Below are 27,590 nucleotides of genomic sequence, written 5' to 3'. Positions count from 1 at the left end.
GTAATCCACAGGTGTCAAACATGCGTCCCAGGGGCCAAATCCGGCCCGCCAAAGGGTCCAATCCGGCCCCTGGGATGAATTTATGAAATGCAAAAATTACACTGAACATATTAAAAATCAAGGATATTAAAATAATTGTAGGTCAATTCAATCTAAAGTGGGTCAGAACCAGTAAAATACTATCATAATAACCTATAAATTATGACAACTGCAAATTTTTTTCCCGTTGTTTCAGTTTTAAAAAAAGTTATAAATCACACAACGTTTACATTTACAGACTAGCCTTTTACAACAAATGGGAACAACCTGAAATGTCTTAACAGTAATCTAATTTTACCAATATTCTGCCTCCTACTAAATGTTTTGTGTATTTGTAGGTCCACTGTGATCTGTAAGTTAGAATGCACACGTATAAATTATAAACTAAGGTGTAATATTGTTAAGATTGCGCTTATTTTTTAAAAGAATTTTCAGGTTCATATTTATTCAAGTACTGTTCATAGATGTAAACATTTTCATAATGGAATTTGACTTTTTTTCCCACTCAAAAACATAGACAAAACTTTGGAGGTGACATTATTTATAAGTTGATATCCTCTTACTATTATTTTACTGGTCTGGCCCACTTTACAAAATATTAGGGGTTATGTGGCCCCTGAATTGAACTTAGTTTGACACCCCTGCTGTAATCGGATCAAAAATTAAGCTAGTATTTCCAACAAAAGCCCTATTCACAAGGAGGAAAAATTAACCTGTGGACCTCCTGTGATTTGCACATTATCCCCAATGTTTGTTTGTTTGTTTATTAAATCCCCATTAGCTTTTGCATCGCTGAAGCAGCTATTCTTCCAGGCGTCTTTTTACATTACAAATTTCATTTAATACTTTACAAGAACATGGAAGTTTGATGATGTATTCAGTTGAGAAACTTCACACAATAGATGATGAACCATCATGAGCCTAACCACAGTGACATCACTTTCAGTTACCAGGCAACCTCAGACAAAGTAGTATTGAGTCCTTTTGTTTGTGATTCATGTGGTGCATTCGTATGAGATTAGCAAAGTCTGATTTTTATGCAAAATTACTGAAATTATTCCTCAGTCCTGATGTCAAAATGGAGGCTAACCACTTACAGATAACTGTTGAAAGATAGAAAACTGTTCTTTACTGTATCTACAGCCTGTCATTTTCAGATTTCACTGCTATTTCAGTGAATATCTATGTTATATCACAACATGAACCTCCTGAATGTGCACCCAAAACACTTTTAAAACTTTTATGTGTCATTACCGGTGCAGCCTCCATAGTCCTCCACCAGGAATCAGGCTGAATAAATGCACAATGCAACACTTACCGTAAGTTAAGTGTATAAGTGAACATGTAGCTGCTTCACCTTCAGGACAGATTAAAGCCGCTGTCTCTGCTACGTCCAGTACTATCCACCATGTCCACAGGTTTAACAACACTAACCATGAGAGTTTGTACCACTCTATAGTTATTTTGGCATTTTGAGACTTTTGTGTGGAATTTTTTAAAAAGCAGATGAAGACAATATCTGCTAAGAAAAATATCCTCAATAAATGGCTCATTTAGTGCAACAAAAACATAATTCTTACTATCAGGGGATTATATGGTAATGAAAATATTCAGTCATCTTCAGAAACGCTTTATCTTCGAGAGGGTCGCGGGGGTGCTGGAGGTTATCCTAGCTAACTATAGGCGTGTCGCCAGTTCATCACAGGGCTGACATACAGAAAAAAACAACTCTCATATTCACACATATGGGGAATTTAGCTTAACCAATTAACCTATTAGTGCATGTCCCTGGATGAAATGAAAGTGTCATTTTCATTGAATGAATGAATGAATGAATGAAGAAAATATATTAGCAATAAGAAGAAGAAGAAGAATCATCATCATCATCATAATGATAATACTAGCAAATTACACTACTGGTATTATTATTATATATTTTTGTATTATTACAACAATTATTATTTTCCCCCTCACTCCCCCCTCTCTCTTTCTCACTTTCATTCACACTCCCCTCTTCCCCTTTTCCCTATCACCCCTAACCAAGCTATATTGTTTAGCTGCTCTTTAGATTTATTATCTTCTTCATTGTAATATAATGTTGTCATTGTTGTTGTTTGTCGTTACTCTGTCGTTATTGTTGTTTATGGTTTGTTTTTGTTGGATTTTCCCTTTGTTTATGTGTTGTTGTTGTTTTTCTGTCCACAATGTCTTGTAAACTATCACTGATAAAAAAAAAAAAAAAAATGATAATGAAAATATATTTTTGAATATTAGACTCCATTTCTACAATTAAACGTCCTTAAGTCTTATAAATCAGGCCTCTAAGCACAGTCTTTAAACACAAAAAAGTATGGAATTGACTTTGGAACAGGCCAACCCTGGACAAAAGCCCATAAAAACCTAACCTGTAATGCCTTGGTGATTCTCTTAACTGACTTTTAATGGCTCGTCATTCATTAAACTGGATCCATTTGACAAATCTGGGTCTAGAGCATTGAAAGTGACATTTGTTGTGTGAGTCTCTGCTGCTTCAAAGCCCACACTCTAATGTATGAGGTAACATTAGCGAAGGGGCAGTGTGTGTGTGTTTGTACATTTGTTTCTCACCTGCTCTTCAGTGATGAGGCCTGAGTGTGTGTTTGCATGGTCGTTGGTGTAGTGCAGAGGCAGACTCTGACACAGCTGTCCGAGCAGCATGGCCACTTCCTTCATACTCCGCCAGCAGCATACCAGCACCATCTGCGCTGTCACCCTGTAGCCCTCGCCGCCTGCAGCCAACACACACAGTGACACATACATGAGGAAACTATGGGAAAAGTTTGATCACTTTTTGCTTCATTACCTAATAATTTAAACTGAAGGATTTATTTGATTTAGTATATAATGTAAGCACTAAGCATTAAAGGTTTGCATTCAATGGAAAGTAAAATAAAGAGGCCTCATAATGAGCCCAATTTCAATGTTTATACTTGGCTGAATATATTACACACATTACAGAGCCATTTAATTTTCTTTATAACAATGTAGTCATAGCTGTTTCGGTAATCATTAAGATTTCTTGAAGTGAGAGACTGTACGCTATGAAAATACACCTGCAAAAACAAAAAGGTCAAACACTGCCCTCATCAGCCAACATCCAGAACTGCAGTCTTACTGACTAAGGCGGTTTCAACGGAATCTACTTTTGTCACTACAAGTCAGTAATCACAGACAACTAGTAAAGCAGATACAACTAAATTCAGTCTTTCAGAAGTTGATTAATTTCAGAGCCTTAAATTATGATTATGTACAATTGGAAGTCTTGAAATTTGGATTCATTAGAAAGTTACCCAAACAGGCACTGGTGACCAAAACCATCTACTGATCTAAAATGTTTAACATCTATTGATCCATTAATCCTATCAATATATGTAATAATTGGTGTAAAATACAGTTTGTCGTCTTTTCATGGTCATCAGATATGACCCATTTGGCTCCGTAGTTACCATGGAAACACAATCACCTTCTACAACATTGATTCACCAGTAAAACCCATGGAGTTGGATCAATGACAGTGGATGGAGACACTTATTTTATACTCAGTTATTGATAGATTTGTTGAAAATGTCACTTTTTTTTTCTGTTTTCTCCATTTCTGATATAATAACTTTTGAATTTACTCTTGAGCTTTAATGCCCATCAACATGATCAGGGGATTAAATATAGGAAAATACTTAATTTACGCTGAAAAAACACTAAATACATAGGCTAATATGATAATAAATGGTTATAATCAATTAAGAAAGGTTGAATAGCAATAAAAATTCACTTGGGAAGTGCCACAAAAGTAGCACTTTATGTGTTTAATATCCTGTGATTGAACTAGAAGCAAATTAAGACAGAACACTGGTTTCTTTTACAGGCATACAACATGTTTTCCTCTATTTATGTTCAGATTAGGTGGCCCTTTCTCTGTGTGACACAACAGACACTGGATTTAATCTATTTTCTATCTATTATCACTTTATATTACTCTGATGGCATGTTTTAATATGGGCTCTGAACATTGAAAAAAGGAGATTATATGTAGTATCATAATCTAAACTCAGTAGGGGGAAGTCATGAACCAGAAAAAAACTTAGTTCTATTAAAACATCAACAAGTCAATGATACATATATATATATATATATATATATATATATATATATATATATACACACACACACATATATACATCCAAAGACTGTATCACTCACTGAATAAAGTATAAAACTCATTGTTTACACACATCGGTATAATGGTATCATTAAGTTTTCTTCTTCAAATTAAAACTCATAGACGCCTATTTTGACAGTTACTCAAAGCAACACTCTCTTATAATCTTCACATGCTGCATCAGCTGATAGTTTACATTATAGTTCTGTTAGCTTAGCTCCGTCTTTAGACAGAAAACAGCCACAGTATATCAAGAAATGTCTTCTTTCGGGTAGGGTGGGATTGTGCAAGGGACCAAAAAGAGAAAAAATTAAAGAATGGAAGTCTTCTCTGTCACATTCCACTGTCATGTTGCTGCCTGTGAAATTCCTTCCAACAAAGAAAGTCAATTAAAAAAAAAAAAAAAAAAAACAGCCACAGTAAAACCTCTGTTTTCTGTTTGGTTTGTTTTGTCAATGGCTGAACTAAAGATCTGTTTGGAATCCATCAAATAAGGTCAGAACTGTCACAATTTAGTCTGAACCATGGATCAACAAACAGCAACTTAGCAAAGATAATAACATCCCATAATAACTTTATACCTTCATAAGCTTCATAATAAGAAGAAACTCTGCCATTTCAGCATCAAACTCCATTCTTTTCATTTAGAGCTGAGTCCAGTGAAGAAAATAACGTTTCTAGCTATTAACATTGAGTTTTCATCGCATCTTCATGTAACCGCTTTAAAGTTGTGTGTTTTTTAAGGTTTTATTTAACTGTCTTTCTTATGTGTTTATCACCATCATTTATTTGACAAAAATCCTAGCACACTAAGATGGACAAAAGGTGCACAGGAGGAAGATTAACTCTGAAAACGTCAAGAAAAAAGTTCCTGTCTCACTTTTCTGAGCATAAATAGGACATTTCAGCCTCCTTTACCTTCATTAAGCATGACATGGTTCAATACTTTCATTAATTCATGCATTTTTCAGGCTTTTATTGCGATGGACATGAATTGTAGGGTGCAGAGAAAGAGCTGCTTGCTACAGTTGCATTTCTGATAGTGACAGAAGGGTGAAAACAAAAAAAAAAAAAACAAGACAGTGTGGAATCTGGAGCTGTCCTTGGATGTTTGAACCACAGCATCAAAAAGACACAGCTGCCAAATCTCTAAAAGATTAAGCATTTCCACTATTTTAACTAAATGACATCACTTTTGTTCTAAAACAAGCTACTGGCGATTTGACACAGTCCATAAAAGCTCAGACATCGATTCCATCTCACCGTGAACTGAACTTTACAGGCGTGGTGTATGAAAGTCTCAAAACTGGAAAAAAACAAACCCAGTATCTGATGTATTTAGTTTCCCCAGGAACGAGAGTGTTTTTTTTTCCTGTGTGATGAGTCAGTGTAGCGCAATGATCCGTAACCCACCTGTGTCCAGTGCTGGTGTTTGTGTGTGATCGTCTCTCTGCTGGGAGTCCAACTCTCTGGCGCTGGTGAAGAAGTCATTGGTGTCTCTGGGCTGGATCTCCTGTAGGATCCTCTGCAGCCCCGCCGACGCCTCTGTCCAAATAGTATCCACACACACACAGACACACACACATAGACATACAGTATCAAATCACATCTTTCTCCATGGTTCTTTGAATTAGCTAAAATAAAACTGGTTGTTCCTCCAAAATGTTAATCCTGAACAAAGAGTGACCAGTTTAACCCATGACTCACTACATCTCTAAAGGCACTATTTTCTGAGACATTTCATTTGTTAAGTATGAGGTAAAGTGAATGTTGTAGATTTCAGATGTTTTTTTGACAAACAGCCCTGAGTCCCTCTGATTAACTACACATTACAGCTCAGCCAAGAGCTACACTGAACAAAAATATAAATGCAACACTTTGGTTTTTGCTCCCATTTTTCATGAGCTGAATTCAACAATCTCAGACTTTTTCTATGAACACAAAAGGCCTATTTCTCTCAAATATTGTTCATAAATTTGTCTAAATCTGTGTTAGTGAGCACTTCTCCTTTGTCCTTTGCTGAGATAATCAATCCACCTCACAGGTGTGGTATATCAAGATGCTGATTAAACAGCATGATTATTGCACAGGTGTGCCTTAGGCTGGCCACAATAAAAGGCCACTCTAAAATGTGCACTTTTACTGTATTGGGTGGTCCGGGGGGGTCAGAAAACCAGTCAGTATTTGGTGTGACCACCATTTTCCTCACGCAGTTCTTCATGAATTCTCTGAAACACCTTTGGAGATGTCTTATGGTAGAGAAATGAACATTCACTTCACAGGCAAAAGCTCTGGTGGAGATTCCTGAAGTCAGCATGATCATTCCATATTCCCTCAAAACTTGTGACATCTGTGGCATTGTGCTGTGTGATAAAACTGCACATTTTAGAGTGGCCTTTAATTGTGGCCAGCCTAAGGCACACCTGTGAGGTGGATGGATTATCTCAGCAAAGGAGAAGTGTTCACTAACACAAATTTAGACAGATTTGTGAACAATATTTCAGAGAAATAAACCTTGTGTACACAGAAAAAGTTTTAGATCTTTGAGTTCAGCTCATAAAAAATGGGAGCAACAACAATAGTGTTGCATTTATATTTTTGTTCAGTGTACATACCATATTTTCCAGACTATAAGCCACTACTTTTTTCTCACGCTTTGAACCCTGCGGCTTATATAACGATGCGGCTCAAGTATAGATTTATATGGGCTAACGGCCACCAGGGGGCGCTCTAGCAGGAAGCGCAAAAGTGAGACAGACAGGTGGAAGAGGTGATGAAAAGGAGAAGTTTTAAGCTTAACTTTTAACAATCATTTTGCGTGTCATGCACAAACCCTCATCATGGAAAACATACGAAGAAATGCATATAATGCAGCTTTTAAGTAAAAGCCATAAATGTGTCTGTCCAAGAAGGAAATAGAGCTGCTGCACATAAGAGCCATTGAGAGTAACAACGGAAGAGAGACTGAGACGGTGTGTGACAGAGCCTTTCTGAGGCTGTTCAACTCCGACACTGAAGAAGACAACTGCAGTGGTTTCAATGCACAGAATGAAGATGAAAATAGAGATCAATGACTTTTCTGTGTTTTTTAACCAGCCGTGTTCCTGTCGTTTTACTGCCGTGTTACAGGCAATGTTTGGAAAAAAGCAGTTAAGGTATGGAAATAATATTTAAATAATCTTTCTGTTTACCATCTTTCTGTGTAAATATCTCATGTTACAACGTGGACACCTGCGGTTTATCGTCAGGTGCGGCCTATATATGTACAAATACTTTTTTCTTTTAAAATTTGGTGGGTGCGGCTTATATTCAGGTGCGCTCTATAGTCCGGAAAATACGGTACATTCGGTTTATATGTTTGTAACTGCCAATAGAGCTACTGAAGGGACATGAATATCAACCAAAGTTTGAAGAAACAACATCACTACTGCTCATATATGAAGATAACAAGATGGACAATGCTGTGATCGAAGCTGATAAGGGCATTAAAAACAATGCTCTTAGAACTACAATTTGCAGTTTTGACACTAGAAAGGGAGATTCCTTTCAACAGTTAACACTTTAAACCCTGAGCCTGGACTTTTTTTCCTTTTCTTTTGACTATAAAAAGGTTAGAAAATATGCTGTGAGTCCATTTGCCCATTTTTCCAGAGTCTTTTTTTCACAGATCTTTCAAAATCTAGCAATCATTTACAATTTACTGCATGTTATAATACTGCTAAAATGGCTTATTCTGCAGCTTCTAGTACAGGCATGAGTGAAATGACTGTAATGACGCAAAAAAAACCCTATAACGCTGAGGTTTCAGAAACTGTTGGAATTTTTACAATCGCACAGTGAAAGAGTTACAACCATCCAATCCATATGTGCAGGGCGTGCCGGCGATGACACGTCAGGTTTTAAAGGGTTTACTATGAACAAGTTACTCCATTCTAAAAGTGCTAATAACTAGTCCAAACCCAGGTTGGGACATCAGATCACCTGACTCTGTATCCATGGGGATGAGACCTTCAGGGGAGGAGCTCTGGACAACAGGAGAGACCACATCAGACATCCTGTAGCACACGGCGATCAGCTCTGAAACTAGACGCTGCCACCGTTCGGTCTGAGTCAAACCCCTTCAACAGAAAAACAGTGAGGTGAACTACAGACCACTACGAGAAAGAGCCTTTCAGATGACATCTACACATGTCTCTGCTGTGATTATCGTCCTTACCAGGGTTCCTACAAGTTTCTACAAGTTGAATTTACGACTTTTTAGGAGAACTTTGAAGATCATTTAATGCCCATTTCACAGCCTGTTTCACGGCCATACTGGCAAAAATTAATGACTCCTAGAATTTAGGAAAACAGATTTATTTATTTATTCCAATATCTTGATTCCCACCGAGTCACCTCTCATCAGGGGGGGCAAAGTTGGCAAAAACTGGTTCCTAATTTCAATATAAATTGTCAGATTGGAACTGAATAGACTGTTACTTTCGTTGCAGTTTGGACATTTCCCAGACACATTTAAAAACAACACAGCGAACAAGTTCATGTCAACATAACTTAAGACCTGCCATATTAAATGTAATAACTTAAATGTAATAACTTTTAAAGAAGGTACTAAATGCAGATTTGCAAATTCAAGACTTTGAAGACTTTTTTACCCATAGAGACCCAAACAGCCACCAGTGACATAAACCATCTACTGATCTAAACTGTTTAATACCTGTTGATCCTCTAATCCTATCAATACATGTAAATAATTGGTGTAAAATGCAGTTTCCCATCTTTTCATGGTCATCAGATATGACCCATTTGGACATAGTGAATGTAGAAACTCCCATCATTTTCTATAACATTTATTCACTATCAAAACCAATGGAGTTTGACAAATGACAGTGGATGGAGACACTATTTTTACATTCAATTAGTAAAATCTAAGCTTTTTTTTCATTTTTCTCTGTTTTGATTTAATTAATTTTGAATTTACTCTGAGTTTTCATGAATATCTACATGATCTGTGAATTAAATACAGAAAAATACAAGATTTACACCAAAAATGCAAAATACAGAGGATAATATAAAAAAAAAGTGTTGATAAATCAGTTAAGAAATGTACAAATAGAGAAAAATTCATTTGGGAACTGCCACAAAAGTAGCACTGGGTCTTTATGGGTTAAGACCCCAAGGGAACCCTGCCTTACTCTGTGTTTAGATGCTGCAGGACAGCGGTGATGCAGTGAGCTCTGCCATACAGAGGATACGAGGCAGCTGCTTGTAACAGAGATGACTCGGCCCTCGACACCTCCGACTGCAGACACTGTAGTAAGAACTGAACCACTGAGGACAAAAAGATGGTAGACCGGTCAGACTCTGCTTCACTTCTGGGTTTCATCATATATTCAACACAGTTTGATCTGGATCTCACCTGCCAGAGTGTTGAGCTCCAAAATGAGAGCCTCAGAGGCCTGTGGAGGTGGGGGTGGAGGTTGGAATCCAAGACCCTGCTCCTGGGCACAGCGCTGCAGGGCTTGGCTCAGGTCAGGCTGGTGGAGCAGCAGGTTGAGGAGGTGGGCTGCTGTGACGCTGTCAAAAGGTTTGGTACTGGTGCTGAGGTCCAGAGCAGCTTGAAGGACGCCACACATTCTCTCAGCCAACTAATAACATCACAGAATGAGGATAAGAACAACTGAATCCTGGAACATGGATAACAATGTCTGGAGTAATTCACCTGGGATCATTCCATATGAACTTGGCCCTCCCAGTTCATGTTTCAAGGTCAAATTCAAGCACTTAAGAGTCATTTTCAATTTTTCCAGCACAGCACCTTATCACTGCTGTAAAACACATATCTACAGGAATACATATAGTCAGGATTATTTTTTTTTCACTTTTTATCACAATGATGTACATAGTATTATGCTATAAGCATACAAAATTATGTTTCATAATGACAAAAAGTTTGGAAATTAAAGGAGAACACAAAGTTTTATCCAAAAAAAGAGAAGCCACTGAGCATTCTTCAGCCGCACTTGCACCACGCCAAATATTAAGTTACAAATGTGCCTGGAATTGACCTGAGAGCACCTGGTAATTTTATTTTTTGACATAAAGTTTTAAATAATAAAGTTTGTAAAAGATGTATGTGATTAAAATTTACGTCACTTTAATTTACTTGAAACTTTTTTTTTTTTTTTTTTACAGAGAAAGTTAGTATTTATTGTACATATATATAAAAATATGTTATCTTGTTGCATCCTTTAATTGTTTTGGAAAATGTTTATGTCTTTAACTGACTAATGTTATATTCATAGGTTTTATTTCATAGGATTTATTCATTATGATGAGGTTCTATCTTTGTGATACTGTTGGTAACTGCATTGTTTTGTTGAATACTGAACTCTATCATCTTCTTGGACCTGCTTTCAGGACTTTTTTAAAACAATGCAATGGTATAAGACATGATCTAATATGCATCAAACCAAGCTAAGATAAGGTATAACAATGTATGACTTCTACCCGAGCTGGTGCCGAATTACACATATTGTTAGCCTCTTAGCATACATGCCATATTTTTGGCCAAACTGTGATATCTGCGTAACTTTACTCTTCTAAGACTACTGACTCATTTTATGCAGGTATCACAGTTTGGCAAAAAATATCATTTAGGCACTTATGCTATGAGGCTAACGTTAAGCTATTTTGTGAGTGGTCAAATATTCACCCGTAGTCCTACAGTTGATGGCGGGAGCTGCCGTAGTAATGCTGAGGCCAGCTGTTTGACTTCCAGGAAGTTGCTGGCTACACAATAGAGGACATTCTGAGCGTGGTCAGAAGTCACAACCTCACCCAGGGCAAACACATCAGGACCTGAGGACGAGAATGAGGAGAAAAGGTGAGGAAATACTGGAGGGTTACAGAAAAGTGCACTACAGCATCAGCAAGGCAGCTGGATTCAGAGACACATCAAAGTGAAGAGGCTGGCAAGTAATGGACAGACTGTTGGCTGAGGCACAAACATGTCTGCTTATTCCAGTCACTAGTATGGAATCAAACTGCCAAGCATCACTCCTAAGGTGCCCTTGGGCAAAGCACTCAACCCCGGCTTCTCTAACAACACTGGATGAAACGCTGCATTATGATCCAAGCTCTGCGGTGAAATGTGCCAATATTTATCACATGTATTTCAAACAAAACTGGGGAAACAAATTTAAAAGTTGGAGTTTGTTTGCTGACAGTTTAGGTAAAATACATTTCTGGGAAAAATTAAGAGACCGTTCCAAATTTCCAGACCTAAATCCCATTGAAGACCTCTGGATTGTGATCAAGAGGAAGATGGATGGTCAGGAGTCATCAAACAAAGCCGTGTTGGTTTCAGCTCCAGGAGTGGCATCAAGCAGCCAACAACAAACTGAACAACCGGTGGACAGACAGCCAAGACGCATCAAAGCTGGGACTGAAAATCAGGTTATTCCACCAGATATTGAACCGTTTCAACTCTTAAATTCAAACAATAGTATTGTGTTCTTTAGAAATCTCCTAATTTTATCCAGACCTGCATATAGACATTTTTGTTTCTTAAAAAACTACAATAAAACAGATAGAACCAGTAGAGATAAACTGCACACTAGGAACACTGATGTTATAATTACTGTTCAAGAAATTTGCATATTATATGTTATTATAGAAATTAATTTAACGGACTGTCAGCTGTTAAACTAAATTGCATGTCAGTTAAAATTGACAGACCCAGGAATGCAATACAGTACTGTGCAAAAGTCCAGGCCAACATTAGCTCTTCTGTTTAGTAAAGTTCTAATGTCAATGTCATTCTATGTATTAAGATCCAATCTGATATATGTGAAGTATGTACAGTACAGCAGGAAAAACAAAAGTTTCAGGTTAAAAACAGCTTTTATAAACCAAAGTGGTTGCATTTAGAATGACCTCCCTTAGTAATTAACATCTTTGGTTTTGTCTTTGCCATAAAATCATTCAGACAGTGATGGTAGGTGCCACTATTCACCACAGCAGAGACATTTTGTAAAAGTGAATTAAAGGAGTGATATTTTGCTTTTTTAAATGGAATTACGCATTTTTAAACATTTCCCTGTGGTCTACATCAACTGTAAATGCTAAACTTAGGTCTGAATTCTTCATTAATTCAACTCCACAGGTCCATCTTCAACCCTATTTCTGAGTAATGACACCAGAAAGGTAGTTTGGAGCGCTAGCCCTTTAAATGCAAATAAGTCACTTCACGCCCCACCCCCTCCAGGTTGTTGACCGTGCTTTCTGTCCCGTTCAGCCATTTGTGTTCGTTAATACAACCAACAACTGAACATTTTAGGTAATCGGCTCAAAGTTTGGACATATTTTTAGTATGGACTACAACCGCAATTATGGGCTTACTCGGAGAAATGCTCGTCACTAACTGTTTCCATAACGTGACTGTCACCAGACTGTAATAGATGTGCTGTGTACTGAAAGAGCAATGCATTTGAAATGTAATGTAAATGGCTTCACCTGACAAAAAAAGAAATGTATGACTTCTGTCCATTGGAATTGCTTATTCTACACACATCAAGAGGTAATAGCCTAACATGGACAGAAGTATGTGCTCACATCTCCTTTAAAAACCCTGTCCTCTGGCTATTCAAGAAGATACATCACTGTGACATCTCTATATGAAAGTCTGTGTTCTCCTATTGGAATTAAAGGAGTGATATTTTGCTTTTTTAAATGGAATTATGCATTTTAAAACATTTCCCTTTGGTCTACATAAACTGTAAACGTTATGCTTGGGTCTGAATTCTTCATTAATTCAACTCCACAGGTCTATCTTCAACCCTATTCATGAGTAATGGCACGAAAAAGGTTGTTTTGAACACTGGCCCCTTAAATGCAAATAAGCCACTTCATGCCCCACCCCGTCCGTGCTGCTCCATCCCGTTCAGCCACTTGTGTTCGTTAATACAACCAGCAATTGAACATTTTAGGTAATCGGCTCGAAGTTTGGACATATTTTCAGTTTTTACTACAACCGCTGCTGCTGATAAACAATTATGTCATACTCTGAGAAATGTTCATCGGAAGTCTTGAGCTTATATGTGCAAATGTCATGATGTAACTAGTAATAAAACATAACAAATTAAGCAGGAATTGAAACGAGTTGTAGAAATCCACTCGATTTTTGCCGGAATGAATATAAATATAGCTTTGCAGCACCTGGAGGGTTCAAATTCAAACTTTATGAACTATTAGGGTCCAAATACACAAATAAATGAACCAAAGACTAATAAAAGTGGGTTTAGCAAAATATGAGCCCTTTAAGTCATATGTTGAAGGTTCTGGTGAGTAGAGAATGTACCGGTAGTGAAAGTGAAGAGTTGTCCCAGCAGACCCAGCAGGTGGAGGGACATAATGCATTTAGAGAACGAAGCTCCAGGCAGCAAAACCTCAAGCAGATTAACACCCATCCAGCGCAGGAACTCCTAGATCACACACACAGCAACATAAAAGACAGAAGAAGAATAAAGTCAAGACACAATGAGAGCTGACAGATTATCCCCATCGATAACCACTTTAATACCTTATACTGGTGTAGCGTGTGCTGGTCTCTGCCTTTCTGGTCCTGGTCTCTCTCCTGGACCAGTTTCTTCTGCAACAGTTGAGTGCTGTCCTTCACTCTACAAAGCAGCTATGTGATAGAAGACATAAGACTGAATTAGGTACAGACAAATTAAAGGAAAAAAACAGAATGCATGAGTAGAGAAATGCTTCCTCTCAGGTGCACTACAGCAAATAAAATCCCATCATGCTCTTTGGCCCAGGCGGAAACACAGATGATTATAATGTTCATGAATTAGACTGATAAATGAGGGAAAAATACATGAAAGAATGTCAGGATGCCATTAAACAGTCTCTCAACCACCTTCTTATTATGAAACACACACAGAATAAAGCTCACTACATGGTTTGATTGGTGTATCACAATATTAAAATTACAGCTGAAAATTGCTATAAAAATAACTGCAATAAATAATACTAACGTCTATTCTGTTAGTTTTATCCTCCTGCTGTTTAATAATAGTTTGATTATGCGCCTAATGAATAAGAGCAGCCATTTACTGACATAGAAATCTGAAGCATAAAATGAGTTACATTTGTGTTTTCCTTCTGTTTCATGGCAGATATGACACAACTAAAATATACAAAGCCCATCTGTGAAACAATCAACCAAACCACAAAATCAAATTAAACCACGTACTATGGCCAAAAAAAAAAGAATTGGGAAAATATGATATAATATAAATATACATAGCTCTTTAGAAAAATATTGAATCAAGATATAAAATCAAATCAAAATAAACTACTGCCAAAGCTAACTCATAGCAGAAGATGAATAAGGCCCAATGAGAAACAATGGTAAACGATACGGAAATGATAATAAAACAGGCTGTTTCTGCTATGCGAAATAATCACATTTATCTCAAATAATTACAATATGGCGAGTATAAAATTGTTGTGACAGGCTTGGATGATAAAAATGATGTGAATCATATGTTAAGGTCTTGACAAAAACCACACTTAACTTCTTCTACTGTGTTGTGGAGACGGAGTGGGATTAAATAAATTATACTTCCTCGCACTCCTTTTCCAATATATGAATGAAGTCATATTTTGTTTACATGTATATGGATAAGTTTTCATGTTTTTGTGCAATGTTTTATTTCTAAAGACTAAAGTAGGATTATTTTGTTTGTTTTGTTGCATATTCAAAATAAACTGAACTGGTGAGAAACACAAGACATTTACAATATATTATATACATTAGATTAGATTAGATTAGATTAGACTAGATTAGATTCGATTCCATTCCATTCGATAGAACTTTATTGCTCCTTTGGGCAGAGCCCTCAGGAAGTTGAGGTTCCAATAGCAGCACAACACCGGATATACACACATGAAATACCACAAGAAAATAGCAAAACAATAACGCTAAAAAAGAAAAACAGTACTGAAAAATAAAAGCAATCACTTAATAAAGTACTAGTAGAAACAAGTAGCAAAGTGATAATAATAAAGTAGTAATAGTAATAATGAATAGCTAATTATGTTGATGGTAGATAGACAGACAGACTTATAGATAGATACAATTTACTAATCACAGGATAAAAATTATAAAAAAGTGATAACAGTAACAGTAGTCTTAACAACATCTACCGTACTTTCCGGACTATAGGCCACTACTTTTTTCTCATTTTGAACCCTGCAGTTTATACAGCGATGCAGCTCGAGTATAGATTTATACGGGCTAACGGTCACCAGGGGGCGCTCTAGCAGGAAGTGCAAAAGTGAGACAGACAGGTGGAGGAGGTGATGCAAAGAGGAGAAGTTTTAATGTTAACTTTTAACAATCATTTTGCGTGTCATGCATAAACCCTCATCATGGAAAACACACAAAGAAATGCATGTGATGCAGCTTTTAAGTTAAAGTAAAGCAATCAATGTGTCTGTCCAAGAAGGAAATAGAGCTGCAGCACAGAAGTGCCACTGAGCAACAACGGAGGACAGACGCAGAAAGTGTGTGACGGAGCCTTTCTGAGGCTGTTCAACTCTAACACTGAAGAAGACGACTGCAGTGGCTTCAATGAGCAGAAGGAAGATGAAGATACAGATCAATGACTTTTTTGTTTTTTTTAACCAGCCATGTTCCTGCCGTTTTACTGCCGTGTTACAGGCACTGTTTGGAAAAAAGCAGTTAATGTATGGAAATAAATATTTAAATAATCTTTTTGTTTACCATCTTTCTGTGTAAATATCTCATGCCACAACGTGGACACCTGCAGCTTATAGTCAGGTGCAACTTAAAGTCAGCCGCGGCTTATATTCAGGTGCGGCTTATATTCCGGTGCGCTTTATAGCCCGGAAAGTATGGTATATTATAATCTAAATATTTCATGCAGTGCAGATGGGATGAGGTAAAGCTCTAACCTTCTTCATCAGGCTGACTGTCTGCTGCCTGACGCCTGGTGATTGGCTATTGAGATTGGCCGGCAGGAAGTAGCGGATGAGCTCCATTTCCTGTGACGTCAGAACTTCGGTGCTGCGATGGCTCTCACAGACTAAACCCAAAGCGTCCATCCTCACCTGGTGCAGTAACACAAACAGAAACACACAGAGATCACACACACATCCAACAATTCAAAAAACTGTTCTCGCAGGTTTGAGACTAGACATGAACTCACTTGATCGTGTTTGTGGACCAGTGCTTGTCGGAGCAGGGCCAGAGGCACCAGCCCACCCCACAGACCCTCCTCTGAGGATGGGATGACCCCCTGAGCCCGGGCTGCTCGAAGACACGTCATCAGTGCCCCCAAAGCCCCCCTACTGCCTGAAGAACCTGGCACACATAGAGAAATGTTCAGTTAATGGTTCACAAACTGTGATACAATACAATGTCTTACCACAACTGAATATTTTGCTGATAAAATAGGCAAAAATAGAACATTTTACAAGTAAATTTGGCAGCAACATTTCAATAACAGGCTGCATTGTAACACAAATATAAAGTGCAACTGGTTGATAACTGAAATAAAAATATTCATTCATTCATTTAAGTACAAAACATACATATAAAGAACATACAACTGACAATCAGTAACTGATGATTAGTGGGTGATGAAAGAATGACAACAATTTTTACTCCATACTTTGCTCTTTTACATATATTTTCTATACCTATTTATTATATTTTATACTAAGTGTCAATTTATATATTTTTGTACAAATTTATTTTTTATATTTCTTACTTTAATCCTTACTTTTAATATTACTATGCTGCTGTAACACTGCAAATTTCCCCACCGTGCAAATAATATGGTTTATTTTATCTTATCTCATCTTATCTTAGTTCAACTACTCAGTTGTGACTTCATGACCAATGAGCACTGAACATTTCAACCAACAAGTTTTTAAAGGTCCGGTATGTAAGAGTTAAGAAGACTTAGGGTAATTTAACCCTTTAATGCATGAATTATGAGAACCTTAATCAGGATTTTCCCCCCTGTTTTTATTCCTCTTTAGGCATGAAAAAAAAAAGCAATGCGATTGACAGCTTTTTATGAACCTATTTTTCATGGAGTTGCAAAAATGTCCACTCAGATGGATACGATACGTTTAATTTTTGAAGCCAAGAAACATGTATTTACTGATATACAGTGAAAACTATGAAATATAAACACTTTTAATGTTGCTAATCTGATGTTTTCTCATATTTAAACCTACTCTAATACTAGTTATTACTCACTTCATGGAGATAATATGCCAAAAAAACCATTTTGTTAAAGAAAAAATTATAATTACAGTCTAATAACAATTGGTTTAAACTCAAATATGTTACTGCAGATCAGGTTTTTCAAGAACAGCAAAGTTACATGATGCATAAGCGTCCACTGTGTTGGCTGATATTCAACTAAAACAACATAACCCATGAATATACAAGAGAACAGGTTTGAAAAGCTGTCCACTGTAGTGACCACTATGCATGAAAGGGTTAAATATATAAATAATATACAAACAAGAGTCACTGCATTTTATTGAGTGTGGACCAGACTTAATATCACTGTAACTAAAACAGCCAAGAACTGACAAAACACCAGCTGCCTTAACAATGGACTTGGAAGTAAGTAAAATAATGAATAGTAATAAGAATTATACAGACTATATACATATTTACAACATATTGGAACAAATTACTATTAAACTTTAATTTATATAATGTTCACAGTGTAAAAACAGAAGCCCTGGTATAGTAATGTATGCATGTTTTTACCTGTGCTGCAGGGCGGTGTATTCTGCAAGGCCTGCACCATGTGAGCCAGACTGGAGGGGCTACAGCGGAGCAGCTTGGGCAGGAAATAGTCCAGGATGTAAGTGGTCTGGTCCAGCCTGGCACGGCACAGCACCTGCAGCAGGGGGGTTACCCAGGCCTGATGCCAGCAGTTCATCCAGTCCTCTGTGGTCTTTCCTGCAGCGCTGGCCTCGCTGGCTAACTGTGCCTTGTGGCTGACAAACAGCCGCTCCAAGAGGTCGCTAGCGTAAGGAGCCAGGGTCTGGTCCCCCATCAGGCCCAGGAGACATGAAGGGAGCTGGGGCTGGATGTCCAACAGGTACCCCGCCCCGTAAAGCTCCACGAGGCAGCCTAAGGAGCCGTACTTTCCCCTCATCTGCCACTCCAGTCTGAGCAGGCTGTGTGTGAGCTCGGTGATGTACGGGTCCACGGTCCGGTCAGGGACGGAGGGACCGGCGTGCTGATGCAGGAGCAGCAGGTTGCGGAACAGGGAGCGGGTTTGGTGCCGGACTCCGTCTAAAGGGTGCTCCCAGTGTGAGTAGATGTGCTCCAGAAGGTGGCGCTGTAGCTCAGAGCCTCCGCTGAGGCATCGCTGGAGGCCTGGAGGACAGGGATGAGCGTCCGTCTGCAGACAGTCCAGGGCAGCTCCAGACCAGAGGGTCAGAACCCGAGCAACCACCATAGCCGTACTGGACTCCTTTACACTATAGACACACAGGAGTATGACCATGAGTACAGATAGAAGGGTTTTGACATTATCATTTTTAAGTTTTGAATAAGTTTTGGTTTGGTTTATGATTTCAGTCTAGTTTTACTTATTTTAATTGAGTAATTGATTAACCTCCTAAGACCCAGACAAGAGTTTTACAGCTTTACACAAAAAAAAAAACTGTTCACTGCAAAGGACATTCCATAAAGATTTTTTTAAAAATGCATCTGAAAAAACTGTTGCATCATGATGTTTCCAATATTGGCAATTATTTAATTAAAAAAAGCCAAAACTTGTACTTTCCTGACATTTCCTGGATCTCAGGAGGTTAACGGTATTTTTGTAGTTTTTAGTATTAGTTTTAGGGCTATTTTTAGGCCAAGTGCAAGTACTGTACACACACCAAAACAGTCTAAGTCGATGTAATTTTTATGGAGAGATTTAGAAATTATTTTATGAATGACATTTGCCTAAAGAAAGGCAGTGACATCATTTATATCATACTTAAACTGTTTCTACCCTTTAAGAATATGCCTGGATTCTCACCATCATCATAAGAACTGAGACCCCAGACCAAGGTTATTATCGTTAACGAAAACTAATGAAATGATGAAAACTAGAATTGTAAAAACATTTTCGTTAAGTGAAATAAATTAAAACTATAATTAAAAGAAAAAAACAATAACTTACTGAAACTGTATTGTGTGCTTACAAAACTAACTAAAACGGATAAAAATTATGGATAAAATTCCCTTCGTTTTTGTCTTTGTCAATGTCGGATTGATATAAAATCGATTTATTTGCCTCAAGCAATTTTATCTGCTGTCATCATATGATATTTAACGGTCCGTCACTTCTGTCAGCTTTTCATCCCCACTCTACCTGGAAACATAGAAAGTGAAGTTGGGAGAAAGCAGCAGAGTCCTGTCTGGGATTTATTTGAATATAACAGTAAAGAAGGTAAAAGATATAAAGAAGCTAAAATTAAACTAAAACTGAACATTTAGAAAACAAGGAAAACTAATAAAAACTAGCAAACCTGCTCTAAAAACTAATTAAAACTAACTGAATTAGAGAAAAAAAAGTCAAAATAACACTAAACTAGAATGAAAAAACCCAAACTATTATAACCTTACCCCAGACATCAGAAAGTACAGAATCATGTTTTTGAAGAAAGAAACAGGGTACCAAGTGCCAAAACTAAGCTAAAAATTTCAGTGTAGTGTTTTATACAGTGAGAGGATGAAGTAAACATTTAATAGAATACTAGATTAAAAGTGTCAGATTCAGGACATATAACAGTCATTTGCTGCACATCAAACAAAAAAATATTGTCTGGGTTTCTGAAGTCCTTTTTCTGCACATGTACCTGACATCCAGGTCCAGCAGTGTGTTTGGGACCAGTAGCAGCAGCTGTTCCCACTGTGGGCCTGGGAGGGCGCCCTTCCAGCTCAACATGGCCAGAGCTCCGTGGCACAGATACAGAGAGACCCCCAGCGGGCGACCACTGGTAAACAGACCCTCACACCTCTGCTTCAGCCACTGAGGCACTGAGTCCAAACCCTGAGCTGAGCTACGCAGCAAACTGCACACCTGACAAACACAAAGAAAATGCACACTGTCATTAACATCATACATCTTTTGGTGTCATTCAGAATCCTATTGGTATTACTTATACAATCCAGAACCGTTAAACTTTAATCTACTCACCACAGACGCAACTTCATCTCCAGAACCCATGACAGACCGGATCAACAAGACCACCGCCATGCCTGCTGTGCTTTGAACCGCCTGAATGAACTCCTCTAAAAGACAGACAGAAAGACATAAGCGGAATGTTTAGAGGCAGAGCAGGCTCAATGTTATGTTTTTTCTATGAAAATGACATAATTTCACATGATTTTGAACATTACATGTCTATGTATGAAACCTGGGGAAAACTAGAGCAGATGAAAAATAATAATATTAACAAACCAAAGGCTTAACTGCAACCATTATATTTATAAAATCATTTCACTTTTAATGCCACACCTTAATTTTACTTGAATTAATTGACTCATCTTAGGTCAGGGGTGTCAAACATGTGGCCCGGGGGCCAAATGCGGCCCGCCAAAGGGTCCAGTTCGGCCCCTCTGATGTTTTTGCCAAGTGCAAAAATTCCACAGTCTTGAACTGCATTAAGCAAAAAATAATAATTTTTGCTTGAATTAAGGAAAAAATCTTGAATTAAGGCAAAAAAAAAATCTTCAATTAATTAAAAAAAATCTTGAATTAAGGCAAAAAAAATCTTCAATTAAGCAAAAAAAAAATCTTCAATTAACCTAAAAAAAATCTCAAATTTAGCCATAAATCTTGAATTAAGACAAAAAAATCTTCAAGTAAAAAAATAAATAAATCTTGAATTAAGCAAAAAAAAAAATCTTCAATTAAGTTAAAAAGAATCTTGAATTAAGCCCCCAAAAAAATCTTCAATTAAGTAAAAAAAAAATCTTGAATTAAGCCAAAAAAAAATCTAGAATCAACAACTTAAATTTTTTTTCTTTGTTTTAGTGCAAAAAATAACATTAAATCATGGAAATATTTACATTTACAAACTATCCTGTAACACTAAAATGTGAATAACCTGAACAAATATGAACAACCTGAAATATCTAAAGAAAATTCAGCCCACTTTTAACAATTTTTCTGCCTGTTCCTCAATGTTTAGTGTCTTTGTAGATCTGATCCATAATGCACATGGACAAATGATAAGTGGAGGAATAATATTGTTAAAATTGCACTAAATTTTCTTATGTTTTTTAATTTAAATTTCAGTTTTTTCAGGGTTTTTTTTTTTGATAGTTTATAAAAGCAAGTATTTTCATAATTTAATGTTTTGGGTTTTTTTTTACACTAAAACAAAGACAAAAATTTGGAGTTGACATTATTTATAAGTTATTATGTTATTTTACTGGTCCGGCCCACTGCAGATCAAATTTAGCTGAATATGGCCCCTGAACTAAAATGAGTTTGACACCCCTGTCTTAGGTGATGCTGAGTGCTGTAAGCCACTGATGGTGTGAACCACTTAGTAAAATAAACACACTTACTTTTACTACCGGTTTTCCAATATAGAGCTGAAGCTGAAAATGTCTATACCTTGGATAAATAAATTCATTAAAGTTACTGCATATTATATGCTCAAATAAAAACTTTTTTTTCATCAAGTTATTGCTGATTTCTATGTAAAATGGCTGTTAAGGACACATCATTTTTTTTAATGAAAATGGCTGTTGATGATATTTAGACAGATTAATGATATCATCTGTGTTAAGAGGATGAAACCAGTATTTTTTTAATGTTAGGGTTAAGTCAGATGTGCAAGAAAACTACAAGTCAATGACCACACAGTCATTTTGCAAGACAGCAAAAAATACACCAGAAAGCCCAAAACTACATAAAAGTGACTATTTGAATGTGAAAAAACTTGCTGATAATTGTGAGAACAGCATAGTTAAAAGGCCAAAAAGAAAAGAGCATTTCATCTTTTAATTCAGGGGCTAAATAACTAAAAGGGCAAACCTGCAATGAAATTAAATGCTCAGAATTTTAAGACCTGAGTTCAGATGCTTTAACCCAATTTCAACTCTAGGTCTTAGAAACAGGTTGTTTCAACACTGAACAGACAGCTTAAAAACCTTTAAGTATTGACGTTGGATGGATTTTTTTTTCAGGTATTTGAATTCTGGCTACATATTGTCTTTAAATGGTGTATTTTTCTAGATGACAGTATTGTATCTTTAAATTTGTTTTTCGTACCATCGGTGAGGATGTGTATGCAGCAGGTCAAGAGGCTGCTCAGTGTGTCCTCAAGTTCCCTTCGATCCTGTTCAGACTGTAAAGAGGCACTGATGGTCTCCTGGGATCTCTGGACCACCTGCATGGAGGCCTTCACTGCAGCCAGACAGGACTGCATCAGCTGGGCCTGAGCGATGTGACGTCCTGTTAGACCCCTGGAACGACAGCAGGGGGCGACAGATGCAAATAAATCAACACAACCTTATAACAACATGAACATGAGAGATTTGTACAGAACACTGGCTTTTTAATTCTACAATATATGAAAATGTAGAATACCTGTTTTGATGTAGGTATTCTCTCAATGCCTTGTGAAGGAACTGCAACACTACACACAAGAGAAAGGAGTCAGTGAAGTATCAGAATCTCAGAATCAGACATTAAATAAGCAACGACTCTTACCTTCAGGCTGCAGTTTGAGAATACATCTTTCACCTGGAAATAAGGAATTTTGTAAAAGCTGTTATTAATATTACTTAACAACAAGTAATCCTTTATTTCCTTAGTGAATTTGACTCACCAAGAGGAAAACCGTCAAGACAGGCAGCGATTGTGTCGACAATGTGTGGATACTGGTCTGAAGCTTGGCTGGACATACATTCAGACAGACAGGTGGACAAATGGTCCACAGCGCGCTCCGATAACCAGGCTGGTACTGAACCTAATGCACTAAGAAAAGAGACAAATATGTTTTAAATATCCTCAGGACTGAAGATTTAACCATGAATAACAAGGTAAAACACTCCATTATACAAACTACTACTAGCCTTCTTGACAAATTAAGTCACATCACAAATTGAATTTAAGATTTTCATGAAGACATCTATGCTCATCTGTCAGATCACAAAATGCAGTATTTACACTTTAACAAAATTATGCAGATGATGCAGCTGTGCAATTACATCATATTAAACTGACATTAATTCAAAATGATCACTCACACTTTGTTTTATGTCTGTTACCTAAACTCCTCTCTCTTCATGTCTTTGCATTTACTTTCTTGATCCAGTCAAAGAAAAATCAAATCAGTAAGTTTCTGATATTACAGTGTTATATTTTGGTCTGAAAAAAAACAAAAAAAAAAACAAGTGGAAAATGCTCCAAGTTTAAGAACTCATCAATTGCTTCACTGGAAAAATACAAAATCTTACAAAATGTATTTTTCTCATTTCTAGTCAAAATATCTCATCATGCTTAAAATAAGACATGATCACCTAAAAAGTAACTTTTCAGTGAGATATCAGAACTTATTTTTAGACGAAAGATCTTGAAAATCTTATTTCAAGAAATCTTACCAAGATAATTTTTGAATTAAGCAAAAAAAATCTGCAAGTGAAAATTATCTTGGTAAGATTTCTTGAAATAAGATTTTAAAGATCTATTGTCTAAGACTAAGTTCTTCTATCTCACTGAAAAGTTACTCTTTAGGTGATTATGTGTTATTTTAAGTGTAATGAGATATTTTGACTAGAAATGAGAAAAATACACTTCGTAAGATTTTGATTTTTTTTCCATTGTTCTGACAAGAACAAACCAACTCCAGGTGTGAAAAGGGGCTACAAGTCCAAACACTTGACAGTGTACCTGGCAATGGCACGGCGTAGAGGGTTCTTGGCCTGAAGGGAGGTGTGGACCAGAGCCAATGTGTGTAGACAGGCATCTAACAGAGGTCCATCAGGCTGATCTTCACTCAGCACCTCCAACTGGGAACCTGCCTGATGTCGTATGGACACAAACACCACTTGTTTTACAGGTATGCAACAAAAACACAAACTTTTGTTTTTACATTGTAGTTGAGGATAAAAAGTGGTTCTGGACAATCCTGATAATAACACTGGATCCTTAACTGACCTTTTTAACCAGATGAATCTGTCGCACCGGATCCGTTAACTCCAAACAGGAATGAAGAGTCTGTGCAACCTTTTGGACTCCATCTTCTCCTCCATCCACAGACAAAGATGCTAGAAAAGGCCAAAACAGTTAAACTACGAACTGTAAAACAAGTAACAGGGGATAACAGATAAACGTGGCTTCATGGCACCATGTCATTTTTACTGCCAATAAGTAGTTCGGCCACCTTACCCATTAATTTTTGCAGTTTCTCCTCATCCAACACTACAGCCTCTACTTTGGCTGTCCTCTTTTTCACCACCATGATTCTGTCCTGTGGGAGAAGAGGAAAACAAAACTACTTTTATCAGTATGGTATTGTTCATCTTTCCAAGGGGGTATCATGTGTGAAGGTGATAAACTGTGAAGGATAAAAATCAAAAAATATAAGCATAGATGAGTCAGATGCCCTTTAAGCAAGATAACTGGCTTTTGCTTGAGAGGAAAGAACAATTTTCCTCCTTATTCAGTCACAGTGAAGTAGTAAACTTAAGTACAATCTTGAAGAACATCACTTCAGCATTTCATTTTTATGTAACTTCATGTCAGAGGCAAGTATTGCACTTTTTACTCAAGTTTGTTCAGATCACAGTGCTTCATCCCCTTCTAGTCCAGTGAAAATACATTTGAGAGTGTAGATTTTTAATATTTTGGGTGAACTGAAGGATAAAATGTTCCTTTACATGATGAGTGTCAAATCAAGTTAAATAAAGTATTTTATACCCACATGGATTTGTGGAAATGCATCAGCACAAACCTGAGTTCCTGACAAACAGTGATGCTACAAAAATATGATTTTATATTTGTAATAAACTTTACTGCAGACACAAGTCCATATAACACAAGCCTACAACATACAGGATAAAAAGAATAAAATGGAGATACAGAATTTGTGCACATTATAAGATACACAAACTATTGCACCAATGCCGATATTAAATGATGCCACCAATTTATAAAGTAATTAAAATCAGGTTATCATCTATAGCAGTAATATAACACATGTAGTTATATCAATCTAAAAATATCACATAAAATAGCAAAAAACAAAAGGGATAATTTCTCTGTACAATGACAACTTCTACTTGTCATACTTTGAGGACATTTTGCTGATAAAACTTAGATTAATCCAGAACTTTATCATGTAATGGAGTATTTTCAACACTTCTCCCAGCAATGACACGCTTTAGTTTTGTGTTTTTTTTTATTTCTATTACTGCATATTTCACTTAACTTTTGTAAACATAGCAGCTGTTCCATTACTTTGCATTAGCTGGACTGATGTTAGCTAACTGCTGCTAGCTGTCTGACACTCATCTTACAGTCCGAAAACAAAAGACAACAAAGTGAAGACAGTGACAAATGAAGGAAAATAACGGCAAGCTTAGCAAGACACCGGAGACTGAAGAAAAACGAGAGCAGTTTAATAGTAAGAGCACTCACCACAATCCAGCATGTGCTGCTGAGGCTCTGCTACAGACTGGTTCTTCGTCTTTGGTGAAATGGCGGATGACGACAGAGAGGAAAACACCACTACCGCCACCTACTGTCCCGCCACGGTACGGAAACAGCCATTTATTTATTTATTTATTTATTTATTTAGCACATAATTAACATTCATTAAAGACATAATAAAATAGTAAAGGTGTAGGGAGAGGCAGAAAATCCAAAATGGCTTCTTCTTCTTCTTCTTCTTCTTCTTCTTCTTCTTCTTCTTCTTCTTCTTCTTCTTCTTCTTCTTCTTCTTCTTCTTCTTCTTCTTCTTCTTCTTCTTCTTCTTCTTCTTCTTCTTCTTCTTCTTCTTCTTCTCCTCCTCTTTATCTGTTAAAGGTGATCAGATCTGGAAAGCCTCACAAACATCAAAAAAAATTAAGGCTTTCAGTAATATAAAAGTATGACTCAAAGACAAACCTATGAGCACTAAATCATAACCTAACATTGAGCTAATCTGTCACTTTGCTCTTTTTCAGTTGTTTTTTGTATTAGTTGTTTTTAATTTTATATATATGTGTGTATGTGTATATATATATATATGTATATATATGTGTGTGTGTGTGTGTGTGTGTGTGTGTGTGTGTGTGTGTGTGTGTGTGTGTGTGTGTGTGTGTGTGTGTATATATATATATACATATGATAGTGTATATGGTGGAACCTTATATATGATAGTGTATAAGGTGAAACCTTTAGTCTTTGTTGATTTTTAATGCTGTTCTTCCCATACATCTTGATATTTTTAGTGTTGTTTCTCAACCTCCCAAAACCCAGCCATGGGTTTTTTTGTCCACATTTGTGGACAAGAGCTTCACAACTTTATACAAAAAAAGAAAAGAAAATTACAATGTTTATGTTTATGTATTTGGCAGACGCTTTTTTCCAAAGCGACTTACAGAAATGTCAAATTTGGTTTTTTTGGGGGTTTTTTTTGTTTTTTTTTTGTATTTTATTTTCCTTTAATTTATGCTTTTATTTGCTTTCTGGTTCCGATTGTACTTTTTATAGTGTACATTTCAAATATTTATTTCCTCAGCATTATTCTGAATGGTAAAAATAACATATTTGTTTTGTAAGAATTGGTCACTATGATTAGTCACTTTTGAATAAGCTCTGTTCGAAGTTTATATTATTCTCTGTTTTTCCTTGACGTGAACAAATTCGAAATGTCAAATTGTTAATTTTTTTTTTGTTTTTTTGTTTTTTTTGTTTTTTTATTTGTTTTTTATTTTCCTTTAATTTATGTTTTCATTTGCTTTCTGGTTCTGATTATACTATTTATGGTGTACATTTCAAATATTTATTTCATCAGCGTTATTCTGTATTGTAAAAATGACATATTTGTTTTGTAAGAATTGATCACTATTATAAAATAAAAGCAAAAATATATATATAATAATAATACATTTTTCCGGCGGTGAAATAGCGCTCCGGCGTTTCATTGGTGGAATCAGACGTCAATCACCAGCAGACCTCAATGCTCAGCAGCGGAAGAGAAACGCCTCCGAAGCCTGTGATTGGTTCTATTCTGTGAAGCCACGCCCTCTCCATCCAACCCCGTCTCCAACTTTTACTCAGAGCTGAAA

The 27,590-nt window shown here is 36.7% G+C and overlaps 1 protein-coding gene across 1 annotated transcript in view; it reads right to left on the bottom strand.

The window, feature by feature from the left end:
* The window catches only part of thada (THADA armadillo repeat containing), a 285,860-nt gene extending 259,844 nt beyond the window's left edge, over positions 1-26,016 (bottom strand). The window contains exons 1-21 of the mRNA XM_030156371.1: positions 25,957-26,016; positions 24,706-24,787; positions 24,475-24,584; positions 24,208-24,338; positions 23,144-23,292; positions 23,026-23,058; positions 22,903-22,951; positions 22,585-22,778; positions 20,497-20,591; positions 20,156-20,379; positions 18,060-18,781; positions 16,474-16,628; positions 16,220-16,375; positions 13,815-13,922; positions 13,593-13,716; positions 10,947-11,092; positions 9,651-9,879; positions 9,427-9,562; positions 8,216-8,352; positions 5,648-5,779; positions 2,647-2,807 (exon numbers count right to left, since the gene is read on the bottom strand). Coding sequence (XP_030012231.1) covers positions 2,647-2,807; positions 5,648-5,779; positions 8,216-8,352; positions 9,427-9,562; positions 9,651-9,879; positions 10,947-11,092; positions 13,593-13,716; positions 13,815-13,922; positions 16,220-16,375; positions 16,474-16,628; positions 18,060-18,781; positions 20,156-20,379; positions 20,497-20,591; positions 22,585-22,778; positions 22,903-22,951; positions 23,026-23,058; positions 23,144-23,292; positions 24,208-24,338; positions 24,475-24,584; positions 24,706-24,778 — 3,264 coding nt within the window. The 5' untranslated portion in view covers positions 24,779-24,787; positions 25,957-26,016. The remainder of the gene's footprint in view (positions 1-2,646; positions 2,808-5,647; positions 5,780-8,215; positions 8,353-9,426; positions 9,563-9,650; positions 9,880-10,946; positions 11,093-13,592; positions 13,717-13,814; positions 13,923-16,219; positions 16,376-16,473; positions 16,629-18,059; positions 18,782-20,155; positions 20,380-20,496; positions 20,592-22,584; positions 22,779-22,902; positions 22,952-23,025; positions 23,059-23,143; positions 23,293-24,207; positions 24,339-24,474; positions 24,585-24,705; positions 24,788-25,956) is intronic.
* Between the last annotated feature and the right edge of the window lie 1,574 nt (positions 26,017-27,590).

Source organism: Sphaeramia orbicularis, chromosome 15 (assembly GCF_902148855.1).
Source record: "Sphaeramia orbicularis chromosome 15, fSphaOr1.1, whole genome shotgun sequence".
NCBI classification, from domain to species: domain Eukaryota; kingdom Metazoa; phylum Chordata; class Actinopteri; order Kurtiformes; family Apogonidae; genus Sphaeramia; species Sphaeramia orbicularis.
Note: the sequence above shows the minus strand (reverse complement) of the source record. Positions and strands in the feature narration are given on the sequence as shown.